The sequence below is a fragment of the Balaenoptera borealis genome (assembly GCF_965194805.1).
Source record: "Balaenoptera borealis genome assembly, chromosome: 6".
In the NCBI taxonomy this organism is placed as follows: domain Eukaryota; kingdom Metazoa; phylum Chordata; class Mammalia; order Artiodactyla; family Balaenopteridae; genus Balaenoptera; species Balaenoptera borealis.
In genome coordinates, this window is record NC_138863.1 from 133,169,131 (window position 1) to 133,183,928 (window position 14,798).

Here is a 14,798-nt window from a genome sequence, read left to right on the forward strand (position 1 = left end):
CCAGCCGCTCTGCGGCATGTGGGATCTTCCCAGACCAGGGCTCGAACCCGTGTCCCCTGCATTGGCAGGCGGACTCTCAACCACTGCGCCACCAGGGAAGCCCGAAAGACCTACTGTTGATGGGGGGCAGGGAGGAAGGGCAGCGGCTGAGGATGAACAGCATTAGAGTTCGCACCCCTCCCCCCACCCCGGAGCCCCAGGCCCTCCCTACTCACCGTCCGCAGGGCTGAGGCCCCTGGCCGCAGAGATGGCGGGGTGCGTGGGGCTGCCGTGTACAGCGCAGAGGTACTGCTCCATGTGGGAGCTCACGTACGGGTGTGGGGCGTTGAAGGGGGACTCCCCAGGGCCGGCAGGGTGCGGGGAAAGTCGGATCAATGAGATATCCGAGATGACCGGGCTGCCACTCAGGGCGGGAGGCCTGCAGAGACGAAGGGGAACGTTTTAAGAAGGTGTGGCCCACCCAGGAGGATGCCCAGGGAACCCCGTCAAGCAGCAGAACCAAACGGGCGGCTGCACCTTTATTTATTCGCCAACATCCCCTGGTCACCCTCATACAGAGTCTCAAATCTCATACATTAGCCAGTAAACGCAGGTGGAAAGCTCCCGGCGCTGGTGCAGCTGCCCACCCACCCGTCTCATGTTGGTGATGGAATTCTGCACACACAGGTCTGGGTTTGCTGGACCACAAGCTCGGCAGGCCACACACCTGTGCGAGTTGTCACCCCTGCTTCCCCGGTGCCTGCTCAGGGCCGGACGCATTAACAAGTAAGTCTCCGAAATGGACGAATGCCCGCATCCTACCAAATGGTATGAAAAACAGACCGTGAAAATACTAACACCAGGGGGAAGATACAAAGAGCTCATCTTCCTAACAGAACTGAGAAAAAGAGAAATCAGGAGATGCCCTGAAAGATGGAGAATTTGGGGCTTCCGTGGGACAATCCCTGCAGTGAAGCACTCAGCCACGGGACCGGCTGAAAAAGAAAAGATCAGGATTCAAGGAGCGTTTGGGAACGCTGAGACGTCATGAAAATTTTGGAATATCATTCTAGCTTTCCTTACATGGAACTCCTTCTGATGTTCCCAGAGTCTCCCTTCTCTGATGCCCACTGACAATCGGGCATGCACCTGGCGTGGTCCCCTGGGCTGGGGCTGGTGTGGCCGCGGCCCATTTCTACGGTCAGCCCTCCAGGAGGTACCTGCTCAGCTCAACAAAAGGACAGGCCTGCTCCCCTGGGGCCTCCAAGCAGCTGTTAGCACGTAAGCTACAGGGGTATTCTGAGGTCATCTACTCCCAAACTTGCCCATATTAAAGAAAAATCAGACTGGGGGAAGCTGCTGTGAAAGCACAACTAAGTCACTGGAACCAAATCTACCAAGATTTCATTTTCGACTTTTCAGAAAATAGGGGCCTCTCTGTGACTTGACACAGTGCAAAGAATATGTGTTCAAATCAGACCAACCTGCATTAGAATCTCAGCCACTATGGAGAACAGTATGGAGGTTCCTTAAAAAACTAAAAATAGAGCTACCATATGATCTAGTGATCCCACTCCTGGGCATATATCCAGAGAAAACACTAATTTGAAAAGGTACACGCACCCCAATATTCACAGCAGCACTATTTACAATAGCCAAGACATGGAAACAACCTAAATGTCCACTGACAGATGAATGGATAAAGAAGATGTGGTACATACATACAACGGAATATTGCTCAGTCATAAAAAAGAATGAATTAATTCCATTTGCAGCAACATGAATGGACCTAGAGATTATCATACTGAGTGAAGTAAATCAGACAAAGACAAATACCATATGATGTCACTTATATTTGAAATCTTAAAAAATGATACGAATAAACTTATTTACAAAATAGAAATAGACTCACAGACATAGAAAATAAACTTATGGTTACCAAAGAGGAAAAGTAAGGGGAGGGATAAATTAGGAGTTTGGGATTAACAGATACACTCTACTATACATAAAATAGATAAACAACAAGGACCCCGTGTATAGCACAGGGAACTATACTCAATATCTTGTAATAACCTATAATGAAAAAGAATCTAAAAAAAAAGAATATATATATATATATATATATATATATATATAAAACTGAGTCACTTTGCTGTACACCTGAAACTGACAGAACACTGTAAATGAACTATATATCAATAAAAATTTAAAAAAAGAACGTTAGCCTTCATCAGCTCAGTTCCACTGACCAAGTAATTTAACCTCACCAAGCCTCAGTTTCCTCATCTGTAAAATGGGGATAACAACAGTGCCCATTTCCTAGGGTTGCCATGAGGATGAAAGTCCCCCAAATGGTGCCTGAGACACAGCCGCCAGTCAATAAGTGAGAGTTGTTATTACAGCATTAGTACCACACTTTGAGGGCAAAATCCAGATGTGCCTGGGAAGCCCTCAAAACCTTGACATCGGATGTGTGAAAAGGCGCTGTGAGAACCGGTTACTTCAGAGAGGGCATGACTTGTCCATGGGCTGGAGCACACCAGAGCTAATTACTGATTATGTGCAACAGGGCATGAAAACTGTGCTTATGACACAGTGCGAACCAGGACCCAAACAGGTGACATCCAGATGTCTTAACATCTGGGTTACACAAGCTCCGTGCTCAGAGGCCGTTCTACAGGCCTGGGTGTACGCATTCTGCTACTTTATTTTCGAGCTTTTGCAGATGTAATTGCAAGGGATGTGCAGATCCAACGAACCCGCCGGGGCACTTCCACGCTGTAGTGCTTTCGCCCATGCCAATCCTTGGCCTACCTGCACCCTATACCTCGTCAGGGCAATTCCTTCTCTTCCCTGCAAGTCGGGGTCAAGGGACCCCAGTGGTCAGTGGTGCTCTCCCTGAAACCCCTTCCCCTGGCATGAGGTCTCTGCTCCCCCCGGGGGTCATGGTTCCCACCTTAGGTGGGCAGGTGTGTTTCCCAGGTAACCAGGGAGCAGGGCGTGCCCCAGGCACCGCTGCATCAAGCATCTGGCAGGCAACTGGCATCCCGCAGGTGTTCAGAGGTATCTTCAGAGCCAGTGATGGTGACACATCTGTGAACCAGGCACTGAGCCTGGCGGAAGGGAGCCCCTGCCATCAGTCACAGCCTCCAGCTATCCTCACTCACAAGCCGCCATTAGAGGCCAGGCCACCTGTGAGGAAACTGCACTGAGTGCCAGGGACCAAAGAGGTGGCTCCGCTTCGGGCCACAGAGGCCGTGTGTCCAGGGGAGAAGAGGAGTGAGTGGCACGTCCAGGGGAGAAGAGTGAGTGAGCGGCGCGTCCAGGGGAGAAGAGTGAGTGAGCGGCGCGTCCAGGGGAGAAGAGTGAGTGAGTGGTGTGTCCAGGGGAGAAGAGGAGTGAGTGGCGCGTCCAGGGGAGAAGAGGAGTGAGTGGCGCGTCCAGGGGAGAAGAGTGAGTGAGCGGCGCGTCCAGGGGAGAAGAGGAGTGAGCGGCGCGTCCAGGGGAGAAGAGTGAGTGAGTGGTGCGTCCAGGGGAGAAGAGGAGTGAGTGGTGCGTCCAGGGGAGAAGAGGAGTGAGTGGCGCGTCCAGGGGAGAAGAGTGAGTGAGCGGCGCGTCCAGGGGAGAAGAGTGAGTGAGCGGCGCGTCCAGGGGAGAAGAGGAGTGAGTGGCGCGTCCAGGGGAGAAGAGTGAGTGAGCGGCGCGTCCAGGGGAGAAGAGTGAGTGAGCGGCGCGTCCAGGGGAGAAGAGGAGTGAGTGGCACGTCCAGGGGAGAAGAGTGAGTGAGCGGCGCGTCCAGGGGAGAAGAGTGAGTGAGTGGCGCGTCCAGGGGAGAAGAGTGAGTGAGTGGTGCGTCCAGGGGAGAAGAGTGAGTGAGTGGCGCGTCCAGGGGAGAAGAGTGAGTGAGCGGCGCGTCCAGGGGAGAAGAGGAGTGAGCGGTGCGTCCAGGGGAGAAGAGTGAGTGAGCGGCGCGTCCAGGGGAGAAGAGGAGTGAGTGGTGTGTCCAGGGGAGAAGAGGAGTGAGCGGCGCGTCCAGGGGAGAAGAGGAGTGAGTGGTGTGTCCAGGGGAGAAGAGGAGTGAGTGGTGTGTCCAGGGGAGAAGAGTGAGTGAGTGGTGTGTCCAGGGGAGAAGAGGAGTGAGTGGTGTGTCCAGGGGAGAAGAGGAGTGAGCGGCGCGTCCAGGGGAGAAGAGTGAGTGAGCGGCGCGTCCAGGGGAGAAGAGGAGTGAGTGGCGCGTCCAGGGGAGAAGAGGAGTGAGCGGCGCGTCCAGGGGAGAAGAGGAGTGAGTGGTGTGTCCAGGGGAGAAGAGGAGTGAGTGGTGTGTCCAGGGGAGAAGAGTGAGTGAGTGGTGTGTCCAGGGGAGAAGAGGAGTGAGTGGTGTGTCCAGGGGAGAAGAGGAGTGAGCGGCGCGTCCAGGGGAGAAGAGTGAGTGAGTGGTGCGTCCAGGGGAGAAGAGGAGTGAGTGGTGCATCCAGGGGAGAAGAGGAGTGAGTGGCGCGTCCAGGGGAGAAGAGTGAGTGAGCGGCGCGTCCAGGGGAGAAGAGTGAGTGAGCGGCGCGTCCAGGGGAGAAGAGGAGTGAGTGGCACGTCCAGGGGAGAAGAGTGAGTGAGCGGCGCGTCCAGGGGAGAAGAGTGAGTGAGCGGCGCGTCCAGGGGAGAAGAGGAGTGAGTGGCACGTCCAGGGGAGAAGAGTGAGTGAGCGGCGCGTCCAGGGGAGAAGAGTGAGTGAGTGGCGCGTCCAGGGGAGAAGAGTGAGTGAGTGGTGCGTCCAGGGGAGAAGAGTGAGTGAGCGGCGCGTCCAGGGGAGAAGAGGAGTGAGCGGTGCGTCCAGGGGAGAAGAGTGAGTGAGCGGCGCGTCCAGGGGAGAAGAGGAGTGAGTGGTGTGTCCAGGGGAGAAGAGGAGTGAGTGGCGCGTCCAGGGGAGAAGAGGAGTGAGTGGCGCGTCCAGGGGAGAAGAGGAGTGAGCGGCGCGTCCAGGGGAGAAGAGGAGTGAGTGGTGTGTCCAGGGGAGAAGAGGAGTGAGCGGCGCGTCCAGGGGAGAAGAGTGAGTGAGCGGCGTGTCCAGGGGAGAAGAGGAGTGAGTGGCGCGTCTCCTGTCCTCAGAGCCTTGGTCCACCACTGGGTACTCAAGGCAGGGTAGCTTCCAGGGCCCGCAAGATGCTGGCCAGGTTCGAGGGCAGGGCAGCCTGGCGTTACTGAAGCTGGTGGCCCTAAGTGGCCTGGCCAGGCCTCCCTATAGCAACAGGTCACCCTGTGGGGTGCCAGGGCCACAGCTAAGGCCCCACAAGGCAAGCCAGTGATTACGTGGGGATTTAAAGGAACACATGGGGTGTACATGGTGGCCCTGGTCTGTCCAAGGTGACTCCCATCCCACCAGCCAAACAGGACGCTGGAGGGGGTCTTGTCGTGGCAACGTGCACCCCGCTGTGGGGCTGCCTGGCGGGGCCGGAATCAGTGCAGCCTCAGCAGCTGGGCCCGGAGGTGGCAGGTGGGGGCCGAGCCCCCACGCTGAGGAGCTGGGACTTTTGTCTCTACACCTCTGCTACCATCCTTTGGAGGAGAGTGACCTCTGTTACCCCCTTCCCATCACATTATTCTCCAAGGAAACGGGGAGGAGCGCGAGGTTCTTCCAGGCCACGCCCCTCCCCACAGGGATGCTGACTTCAGAACGCAGCCCGTGATGACGGCCAGCCTGATGGCCGCCGGGAGGAGACATGAAAGCTCTGGCACCAACAACGCACCTCACCCACGAGGGTTCTGGGTCCAGAGACGGAGGTCACCCCCCAAGCCGTGTGGCCGGAGACGCAGGCCGGGATTCAACGCAAGCTGCCTCACTGCCGGGACGGTGCCGCCCTCAGCCCAGGCTCTCCCTGCCCCAACAGGGAACAGCGTCGAGGACTCCTTGTCCCCTTGGTGTGACACAGCAGGAAGCTCGGAGTGGCCACTGCCTGCCCCTAAGCAGATTCGACAGGGGGTGGCCGTGAGGTGGGTTAGGTAACAACAGAGCTGATGAAAGGGTGCAGAGAACAGCCCCTGCCCTTCCGGTGCCAGGCCTGGGAGTGGGGTCTGGGCTAGCAGAGCCTCCCGGGGGGGGCAGAAGCAAAGGTGAGTCCTGCCAACGTAGAGCAGAACTGGGTTCTGGAGGCTGTCCAGGGGGACCCAGGTCAGGGTCCGGAAGCAGCGGGACAGGGCCAACCCTCGTCCTTCCCACTTAGCTGGGTGCCCGCGGCCAGGATGCTGCTCCGCTCCGGTGCCTCACCAGGTGGTAGGCAAAGACCAGCGCTGGGCACGTGGTAAGGGTTCACAAGCACTAAGCCCCTTCCCTTCCCTTTTCAGCAACAAGCCAACTCGGGGTGCGGAGTGTCTGCTGACCTGGGCCTGCGGGACCCAAGACAACAGGCCCATTAACAACACAGCTATAGACGACTGTTGAGACACCTCCTCTGGGAAGCCTCCTTAGACGTCCCCTCTGCACGGCACCGCTCAGCTGTGCCCTGACCTGGCATTTCCTTAAGACTGGGCGCCAGCTGCCACGGGGTCACATGCATGTATTTCGTTTACTAATCTAAATTTAAAAATCCACAAAGTGGGCACCTTATGCCCATTTTACAGATGAGAACACTCTCAGAAAGGCTAGGTCCCTTGCCCAAGGTCACTCAGAGAGCAAGTATCGGAACCACAACCAATCCAGGCGGGTCTGGACCCGAGCCTGTGCCTGGGCCCATCCCCCGGCAGAGACGCGGGTGCTCTTGATGACTGTGATGTTTTGTGAGCGAGCGGGGCTCTGGCGGGTGCAGGATCAGGGAGGTGGCGGCGGCACCAGGGAAGAAAAGAACTCACTCCCCCCATCCCCCGCCCCGCGCCAGCTCCCTGACTATCTTCACCCCCACTCCCATCCCGTCGCCACGCACAATCGAGTCAGCTTTCAGGAGGGAGATGGAGCCTCTCCCTCACACTGTGTTGTGAATGACTGATAGGCTCCAGGGTCACAAATGTTCCAGGAGACTGTCCTTTTAACAGACCGAACAAAGCCGAAGGAATGAATCTCAAATGGCAGAATTCGAAGCATTAGGAATGCATTTGAGGGACCAGGGGCCTTCCCAGCAGCCCTGAAATCACACCAACACAGCCACCCTTCAAGGCTGGTCCTGCAGGGACCAGAGCTGCTCTTTCTTGGACGCTTGCCCCATCCCGCCTGACAGACAGTCCCCACACAGGCGGTGCTGCCAGCGCTGGGGAACCAAGAACAGTGCCGTCGGACCTACCAGGCAAGGCAGATGCCGTGAAATCGGAGCCGCTGCCTCAGGCCACCCCTCAGCCACAGCCTCCCTTTCTTCTTCCATTTCCACGCTGTGGGCTGCGGGATCCCGACCCTGGTCTTAGCCGTGGCCCATCCAGGCCTTGAATTCTGGCAACTGGGCAGAGACTCAAGGAAGGGACCTTGAGGATGGGAGGAGGGACCAGATGTGTGAGCTCATTTTAAAAGATGGTCACATTCTCCCGGGCTGTAGGCACACATGTGTGCACACTCACACGCTTGCAGCCCTCACTCAACCGGACCGGCAAACTCAGCCTTTCTGCAGGCTGCTCGGCTTGGACACTACCTTTATGCATTGCCTTCTACCCTTCGGTCCAGCTCTGAGCTCATCTGAGCCTGATTCTATCAACTGTTTCTTCCCATATTTGTTAATCTTCCCAAGAAAATTGCCCCAAGCCCTTGCTCTGTTCCCAGCCACATGAAGGGAGCTCAGAGCCCAAGTGGAAGAGGCACAAACACAAGTCAGTTTAAAGATTCCAGCAGAGAAACAAATTCCCTAACTCTGCCTGAAGGTTCCTCAGAGGAGGTGACCTTGAGCTGGGTTCTGAAGGACGAATAGGAGTTCATAAGCACATTGCAAATAAAGGAAGCAGCAAGTGCAGAGAAAGGCTAGAACATAAGAACATGTGTGTGAAGGTTATATCTTGGGGGGAGCGGCAGAGCCCACAGAGAGCTTTGGGCCGGATCTGTGTCGGACCCACTTCCCTTCTTCTGCTGTGGGTGGGCGCCATGTAGCCTGTGCCCTGACGATCAGACATTCCATATCCCCGGGCACCATCAGAGATGGGCATGTGCCCCAGACAGCCCGTTCGGCTGAAATCTTTGGGAAAGAAGTATGCTCTGCCCACAGAGGTTGCTGTGTGGGTGGAGCCACTGGGGGCCCTGAAGGGAGAGGCCAGGAACAGAGATGATACACAAACATCAGAGCTGAGCGCCGTGGAACCAGTTTCTTGAATTGAGCCCCTGGAGAGGGATCTGGCTTTGCCAGAAGCTGGTACCCTCGGCCTTTTCAGTTCTCTGAGCCAATGCATTTGTTTGTTTGTTTCAACCAGTTTCAGCTGACTTTTTCTGTCTTAGGCAACTGCCAGGGCCTGTCGAGGCGAGCCTTGACTAATCAGCCTCCCCCTGCCCGGAGTGATCCAGGGGCCCGGCTTCCTGTAAGGCAGACCCGAGCCGTAGTTCCTCGGGCCTGTGCACCCTCTGGCCTGCAGGCATCCTGCCCATAGCTGCTGGGCGGCACGGGCAGCTGTGCTGGCCCTTCCGTTTGTGTGTGTGTGTGTGTGTGTGTGTGCGCGCGCGCGTGTGCACGTGAGTGTGTGTGTGTGTGTCCTCCTCCCTGGAGGCAAACCCAGCAGAGGGCCTCTCCTTAGCAGGCTCTTTCCTGTTTCCCTCCCTCCCTCTTGGGAGGGCCCTGCTGACCACCCCCACCCCGGACAAGATTTCAGGGCCAGGCCACCAGCCGGGCGAAGAAAGGAGGAAAAGGGACCCAGCAAGCGCAGACCGAGCCGGCCGGTCGCCGTTCCGGCCTAAGTGGGCGCTGCCGGGGTGCTGTTCCTGAGCACGTGGTCAGCATTCACTGGGCGCCAGTGGCGTGCAGCACGTCCAGCAACCCCGCAAGGCAGGTCGCGCCCCCGCTGCAGAGAGGAGGAAACCGAGCTCGGGGCGGTGAGGAGCCTCGCCCGAGGCAGCAGAGCTGTGCGGGGCCGAGCGCCTTTCTGGCTCTGGGAGGGCAGACTCAGCCCGCTGACGTCCCCAAGAGCGTACGCACGGACAGGCAAGCTCCCACCACAGCTGTTTCTGCCCCTGACAAGCCCAGCCTGGTGTTCCTCTGCAGACACGGCCTCAGCTGGACCCTGGGGGCAGGGGCGCAGGCGGAGGGGAGCTGCTCACACAGGCGGGCAGAGCCTGGACTCTGGGTGTGAATTACAGCTCTGTCACTCCTTGTGGACCTCGGTGGTGCTATCCGCCCCTGGCTGGCAGGATGGGCGGCTGGGAGAGGGAAAGAGCTCAGTGTGGAAAGTGCGTGCTGCGTTCCTGGGCGCCTAGTAGGTGCTCGGCCTGTGCCCACCGTCTCTTTTCTTAGATTTAACAGATGAGCGAATGGAAGGAAGTCAGAGGGTGGTGGAGTGGCCCCAGCCCGCGTCCCCCAGCATCCAGCCCCAGGCCCCTTCCCGTGTGCTGGCACAAAAGTTTTGCAGGCAGATGAAAGAGCAGGCCAGGGCACTGGGAACCCTGCACGTCCGTGTGTATCTCAGCCTGAGCTGGCTGGGCCTGAGCGAGCACGCCTAGACCCTTGAGGACGGGCGCCATCCCTGGGCGCTGGCCCGATGGGGTGCGTTCCTAGAGGCAGTTGGCTTCCGCCAGGCTGGGGGGGACTGGGGGGCAGAGTGAGCCTTCGCTGATGGGAGGGGTGGGGGGGGCGTCTGACCCCCGGCACAACCTGAGCCAAGGCGCGAGGGCAGGAACCAACGTGCTCCTTAATTCAGGGAGAGGAGGGGACAGAAGTGCAGGGATTGGTGCCCCTGGACCCCACCCACTGTGCCTGTTTGGAGAGGACGGAGAACAATGTGGAGCTGAGGGTGCTGACTCACCCAGACTCAGCACGAGCTGTCAGGGCAGGATCTCCCACGCGGGGTCGGCGGCTGGGAGGAAGCACCTTGGCCACCCAGAGGCACTCCTTCTGGCGGGTTTGTTCAAAGACCTTTTCCTGCGCGGGGCAGTAGGGCCAGAACAGGCAGGACTAAGCCCTTCACGTCCCATTTCACAGACAGCACGACAGACACCCAGAGCGACAGTTGGCACAGCCACGGCGAGGTCGGTGGGAGCAGCAGGGCCAGAACACAGACCCAGGTGCTGGGCATGACCCTCTCCTCGCCTGGCCTAGGGTCCTTCGCTGAGGACGCAAAAGGAGAGGTCTGGTCGCCTGGGGCCAGGAGCCCACAGACCTCACCTCCGGTCTGCTTCTCGGGGTGACCCACGGCCCTCGTGGCAGCAGGAGGCCGCACGCCTGCGAGGTCCAGCACCTGTGCCCCCCCATCCTGCGTGCCCCTCACGGCCCCCTCTCTGGTCCTGCGCCCTGCCTCACTCACCCCTCACAGCGCTGGCCCTGGACGCCTCCTCCTCCACTCCACCCCTCCTCCTCCTCTCCATCCCTACCCTGCCCCGGATACGGAGGGCGGCTCCTTCCCTGGACCCTGAGCACGTCCGTCTTGGCTGGTCATATGGCGATGAGCTCACGTGGGGTCTGTCTCCCCTCTGGACAGCCAGCCCCAGGCGCAGGCTGGAGGGATGCGGCCACAAGCCAAGGAGTGCCAGGCGCCCCCAGAGGGTGGAAGAGGCCAGGAAGCGACTCTCCCCCAGAGCCCGCTTTGGGAGCACAGCCTTGCTGACATCTTGATTTCGATCCAGTGATACTAAGTTTGGACTCTGATCTCCAGAACCGTGAGGGAATAAATTTCTGTTGTTTTAAGCCATGGAGTTTGCGGTAACTTGTTAGGAGCTAGGAACGTGTGTCATGCCTATTGTGCTGGGGTGGAGGAGGCCTTTGGGACGCAGCAGGAACTGCTGTCATTACTGTCACATTTCTTCCGAGAAGGTCAGGTCTATAGGGAGCAGGGCCGGCGTGTTATTTCCTGGAGTAGCCCTGCACCCCCCAGTGGGTGCTCCATCAGTGGCCAGTGGGCAAGGAAGAGGGAGGAGCTCCCCTCCAGGCTGGGAGGGCGCCTGAGCACTAGGTCCCATCCCCCGCGTCACAGGGCACCGTCACAGGGCACTGGAGCGTGCCTTCCCGCCAGCCGCCCAGATTACACGGTCACCAGCTTCCCTTAGCTTAGCTGAGCGCGCCCTGCACACACCCCGACACACCCACCCTGCCCACCCTGGGGACCGCGTGCTTGCATGCACCGGTCCTGCCTTTGGGCTGAGATGTACCACCCACCAGGATCCCAGGGCCACGGGCGGGGTCGGCGGGCTCAGCGTGGGGAGGCCAGGACCCTCTGCTATTGCCAAGCTGCTCAGGGCCAAGCATGCACTTTCTCAGACACACCGGGCAGGTGGCCTCGGGCCCACTGATGTGCCAGAAAGCAAATGAATTCCCCAAAGCTGGCCTTGCTGCTCTTCCCCAAACTGGGGCTCCTTAGCACCCGGAAGGCAGGGTGGGCATGTGTCTGCTCTCACAGGCACCTTTGCACGGCAAGGCCGCTGCCCTTGGCCTACGAACAGATAGAAACAGAGCTCCATGGCGCCCGACTGGGTGGAGTTCAATCTCCTCTCCAAGGCTTTTTAAAAAACATAAATTTATTTATTTATTTCTGGCTGCGTTGGGTCTTTGTTGCTGCACGCAGGCTTTCTCTAGTTGTGGAGAGCGGGAGCTACTCTTCGTTGTGGTGCGCGGGCTTCTCATGGCAGTGGCTTCTCTTGTGGAGCACGGGCTCTAGGCACGTGGGATTCAATAGCTGTGGCACGCTGGCTCAGTAGTTGTGGCTCGCGGGCTCTAGACCACAGGCTCAATAGTTGTGGCACATGGGCTTAGTTGCTCTGCAGCATGTGGGATCTTCCCGGACCAGGGCTCAAACCCGTGTGCCCTGCATTGGCAGGCGGATTCCTAACTACTGCACCACCAGGGAAGTCCCCTCTTCAAGGCTTTTGTTTGTTGGCTTTGTTGTTCCTTGCTTGTCTCCTTTTTTTTTGTATATGAAACTGTACCTCGGCAAGGTTGCTTACCACCTTTTTCATACATTAATTTTAAAAGTTCCAAAAATCAAGTCCTTTTCAAAATATACTAAGGGGGGTTGCAACTGTAAAGAGAGGTGCAGTGAATTCTCTTGGAAATCACTGGAGAATTGCCTCTCCCCAAATCAGAGACCAACCTGCACACTCTGGTGCACCTGGGCTGCACCTGTCCACGTGGGGAGGCTCTGAAAACCAGCAAGAAGGACACCTGTAAACAGGAGCTGGACCAAAGCAGCCGGCCACTCACTGACTTTGTTCCTGTGGTCACGCATCATTCCCTCTGCCAGCCTCAGAGTATGGGCCCCTGACGATGCCGGGCGGGGAGCTGGAGGTCGGAGGAAGACTCGGCCAGGACCCCGCCCCCAGGAAGTGGGGCAGGTGGCTGCCCACCTGACTGACACGTGCTGAACCAGGGGCGTCTGGTCAACCCTGACATTCCCCTGCCTCGAACCCCCCTCCCACGCACAGATCTCAGCAAAGGGCATGAGTGCCCATGAGGCTGCGGTGATGACAAGCTGTTGGGAAAAAGACACCCCCGCAAAATCACAAACGCTGGACTGTGTACAAGAGCCAAGACATGGAAGCAACCTAAATGTCCATTGACGGATGAATGGATAAAGAAGATGTGTCACATATATACAATGGACTATTACTCAGCCATAAAAAAGAATGAAATAAGGCCAATTGCAGCAATATGACGGACCTAGAAATGATCATACTAAGTGAAGTAAGTCAGACAGGGAAAGACAAATACCATATGATTTTGCTTATATGTGGAATCTAAAAAAATGATACAAATGAACTTACCTACAAAACAGAAACAGACTCATAGACATAGAAAACAAACTTATGGTTACCAAAGGAGAAAGGTGGGGGTGGGGGATAAATTAGGAATTCGGGATTAACAGATATACACTAATATACATAAAACAGATAAACAACAAGGTCCTACCGCATACACAGGGAACTATATTCAATATCTTGTAATAACCTATAATGGAAAATAATCTGAAAAAGACATATATGTAACCGAATCACTTTGCTGTACACATGAAACTAACACAATATTGTAAATCAACTATACTTCAATAAAACAAAATCACCATGCTGGGACCTCTGGGATCAGGGAGGGAGCGTGGACACTGACTGCAGCCTACAAACAGTATACAGGTGCTGGAGCAGAAAGAGGGGTGGGAAGGAAAGGATTCATTCACTCTGCTGGGGCAATCTGAGAAGGCTTCCCGCAGGAGGTGGCATCTGAGCTGGGCCTCGACTCTCACAGGGGAATGGAAAGGAGGCAGTGAGTGGTGCAGGCTTGGTGTTTTGAGACAGGAGAATAGCTGAAAAAAGGGCGGGTCAAATTGGGGAATAGGTAGCAGAGTCCTAGGGCTGAAGGTCAAACCAGACAGCTGGGTGGGGGGAGAACATGTGGGGAAAACCATGAAGCAAATGTTGGTAACCTGAGCCGGGTTTTAACAGGCACTTCCCGTCACCCAGACACTTCATCATGGGAGCAAAGAGAGTGGGCACAGATTGGGAGAGGATATTTGCACCAGAGATAACCAACCACAAAATGAGTAGCCTTAATATATAAAAAGCTTAGTCAAATCAATAGGAAAAAGACAACTCCATAGAAAAATGGGCAAAATAGCTGAACAGGCATTTCACGAGCAGGAAACAGTATTGGCCAAGAAACATATGAAAGAATGTAGTCAGCATCATTAGTGATATAGGAAATAAAAAAATTGAATCACAGGAGATGTCATTTAAGCAAAAATTAAAATGTGGATGACATCACCCTGATAACAAGGATGCGGAGCAGGCTGAGCCCTCAAACACTGCTGGTGGGAGTGGCTCGGCAAAAAGTCTGGCAACATCGAGGAGGGTTAAAAATGTGACTACACCATGACTCAGCAATTTCGTTCTCAAACACACATTTATTCTAAGGAATGGGTGGTACGTGAGGCCTGGAGGATGGTGCTAGAGCTTTCACTGCAACGATGTTCAAAATAGCAAAAGCACAGACGCATCCCAGGTGCCTGTCAGTCCAGACTGCTTCAGAGCAGCGAGAATTAACGAATTAAGAGCCCTACGCACCAATGGGATGACTCCCTGGAACATTCCATGACCCGTGAAAACCAGGTTCCCCAAGAATCCATCTGCAATGATTCTATTTATACAGAATAGAATTGCTCTATTTATATAAAGCACACAGAGCAAACCCAAACAATGTATTATTACAAGAGTCAGACATCAGGTACAACTGTTACAGACGCAGGGGGTGATAACGCCAAGTCCCAGAGGGTGGTGGAGGGGGAGTCCCGGGGCAGGACCCTGGAGGGCCACACGGGGCCTCAAAGGTGCTGGCACATCCCCCGTTCTCGGGCAGAGCAGGGGACAATGGTCATTAATACTCTTTACATCGTAACCATGCTTTTACTATCCTTTTGTACGTCTTCAGTGTAATAAGATGAGATTTTTAAAAAGGATGGCTGGGTAGAAGCTGGCCTCTGGTTAGAAGCTGGCCGAGCGGACGGGGGTTCTTGGGTGGGGAGTGGAGAGACCGCAGGGCTGTTGTGGAGAACCTGTGTGGGCTGCTAGAAGGGTTTGAGGGTCCAGTGATTGTCTCCGGGGTCACCCAGTGGGCTCATCTTGGCCGCTCCATTTCTCTGCTGCCAGGTTCCCTCCCAGCCAGCCCCAGAGCATAACTGTAACCCTAACCCTGCTCTGCGACCGACACACATCTGTATACATATGCAATCCTTCCGAC

At 56.2% G+C, this 14,798-nt stretch overlaps 1 protein-coding gene across 4 annotated transcripts in view; it reads right to left on the reverse strand.

The window, feature by feature from the left end:
• Positions 1-14,798, reverse strand: part of GLI2 (GLI family zinc finger 2) — a 248,308-nt gene that overhangs the window by 39,178 nt on the left and 194,332 nt on the right. For all 4 annotated transcript variants that reach the window (XM_082396096.1, XM_082396093.1, XM_082396095.1 and 1 more), the window contains one exon: positions 216-418. In XM_082396096.1, the coding sequence (XP_082252222.1) occupies positions 216-418 (203 nt within the window). The remainder of the gene's footprint in view (positions 1-215; positions 419-14,798) is intronic.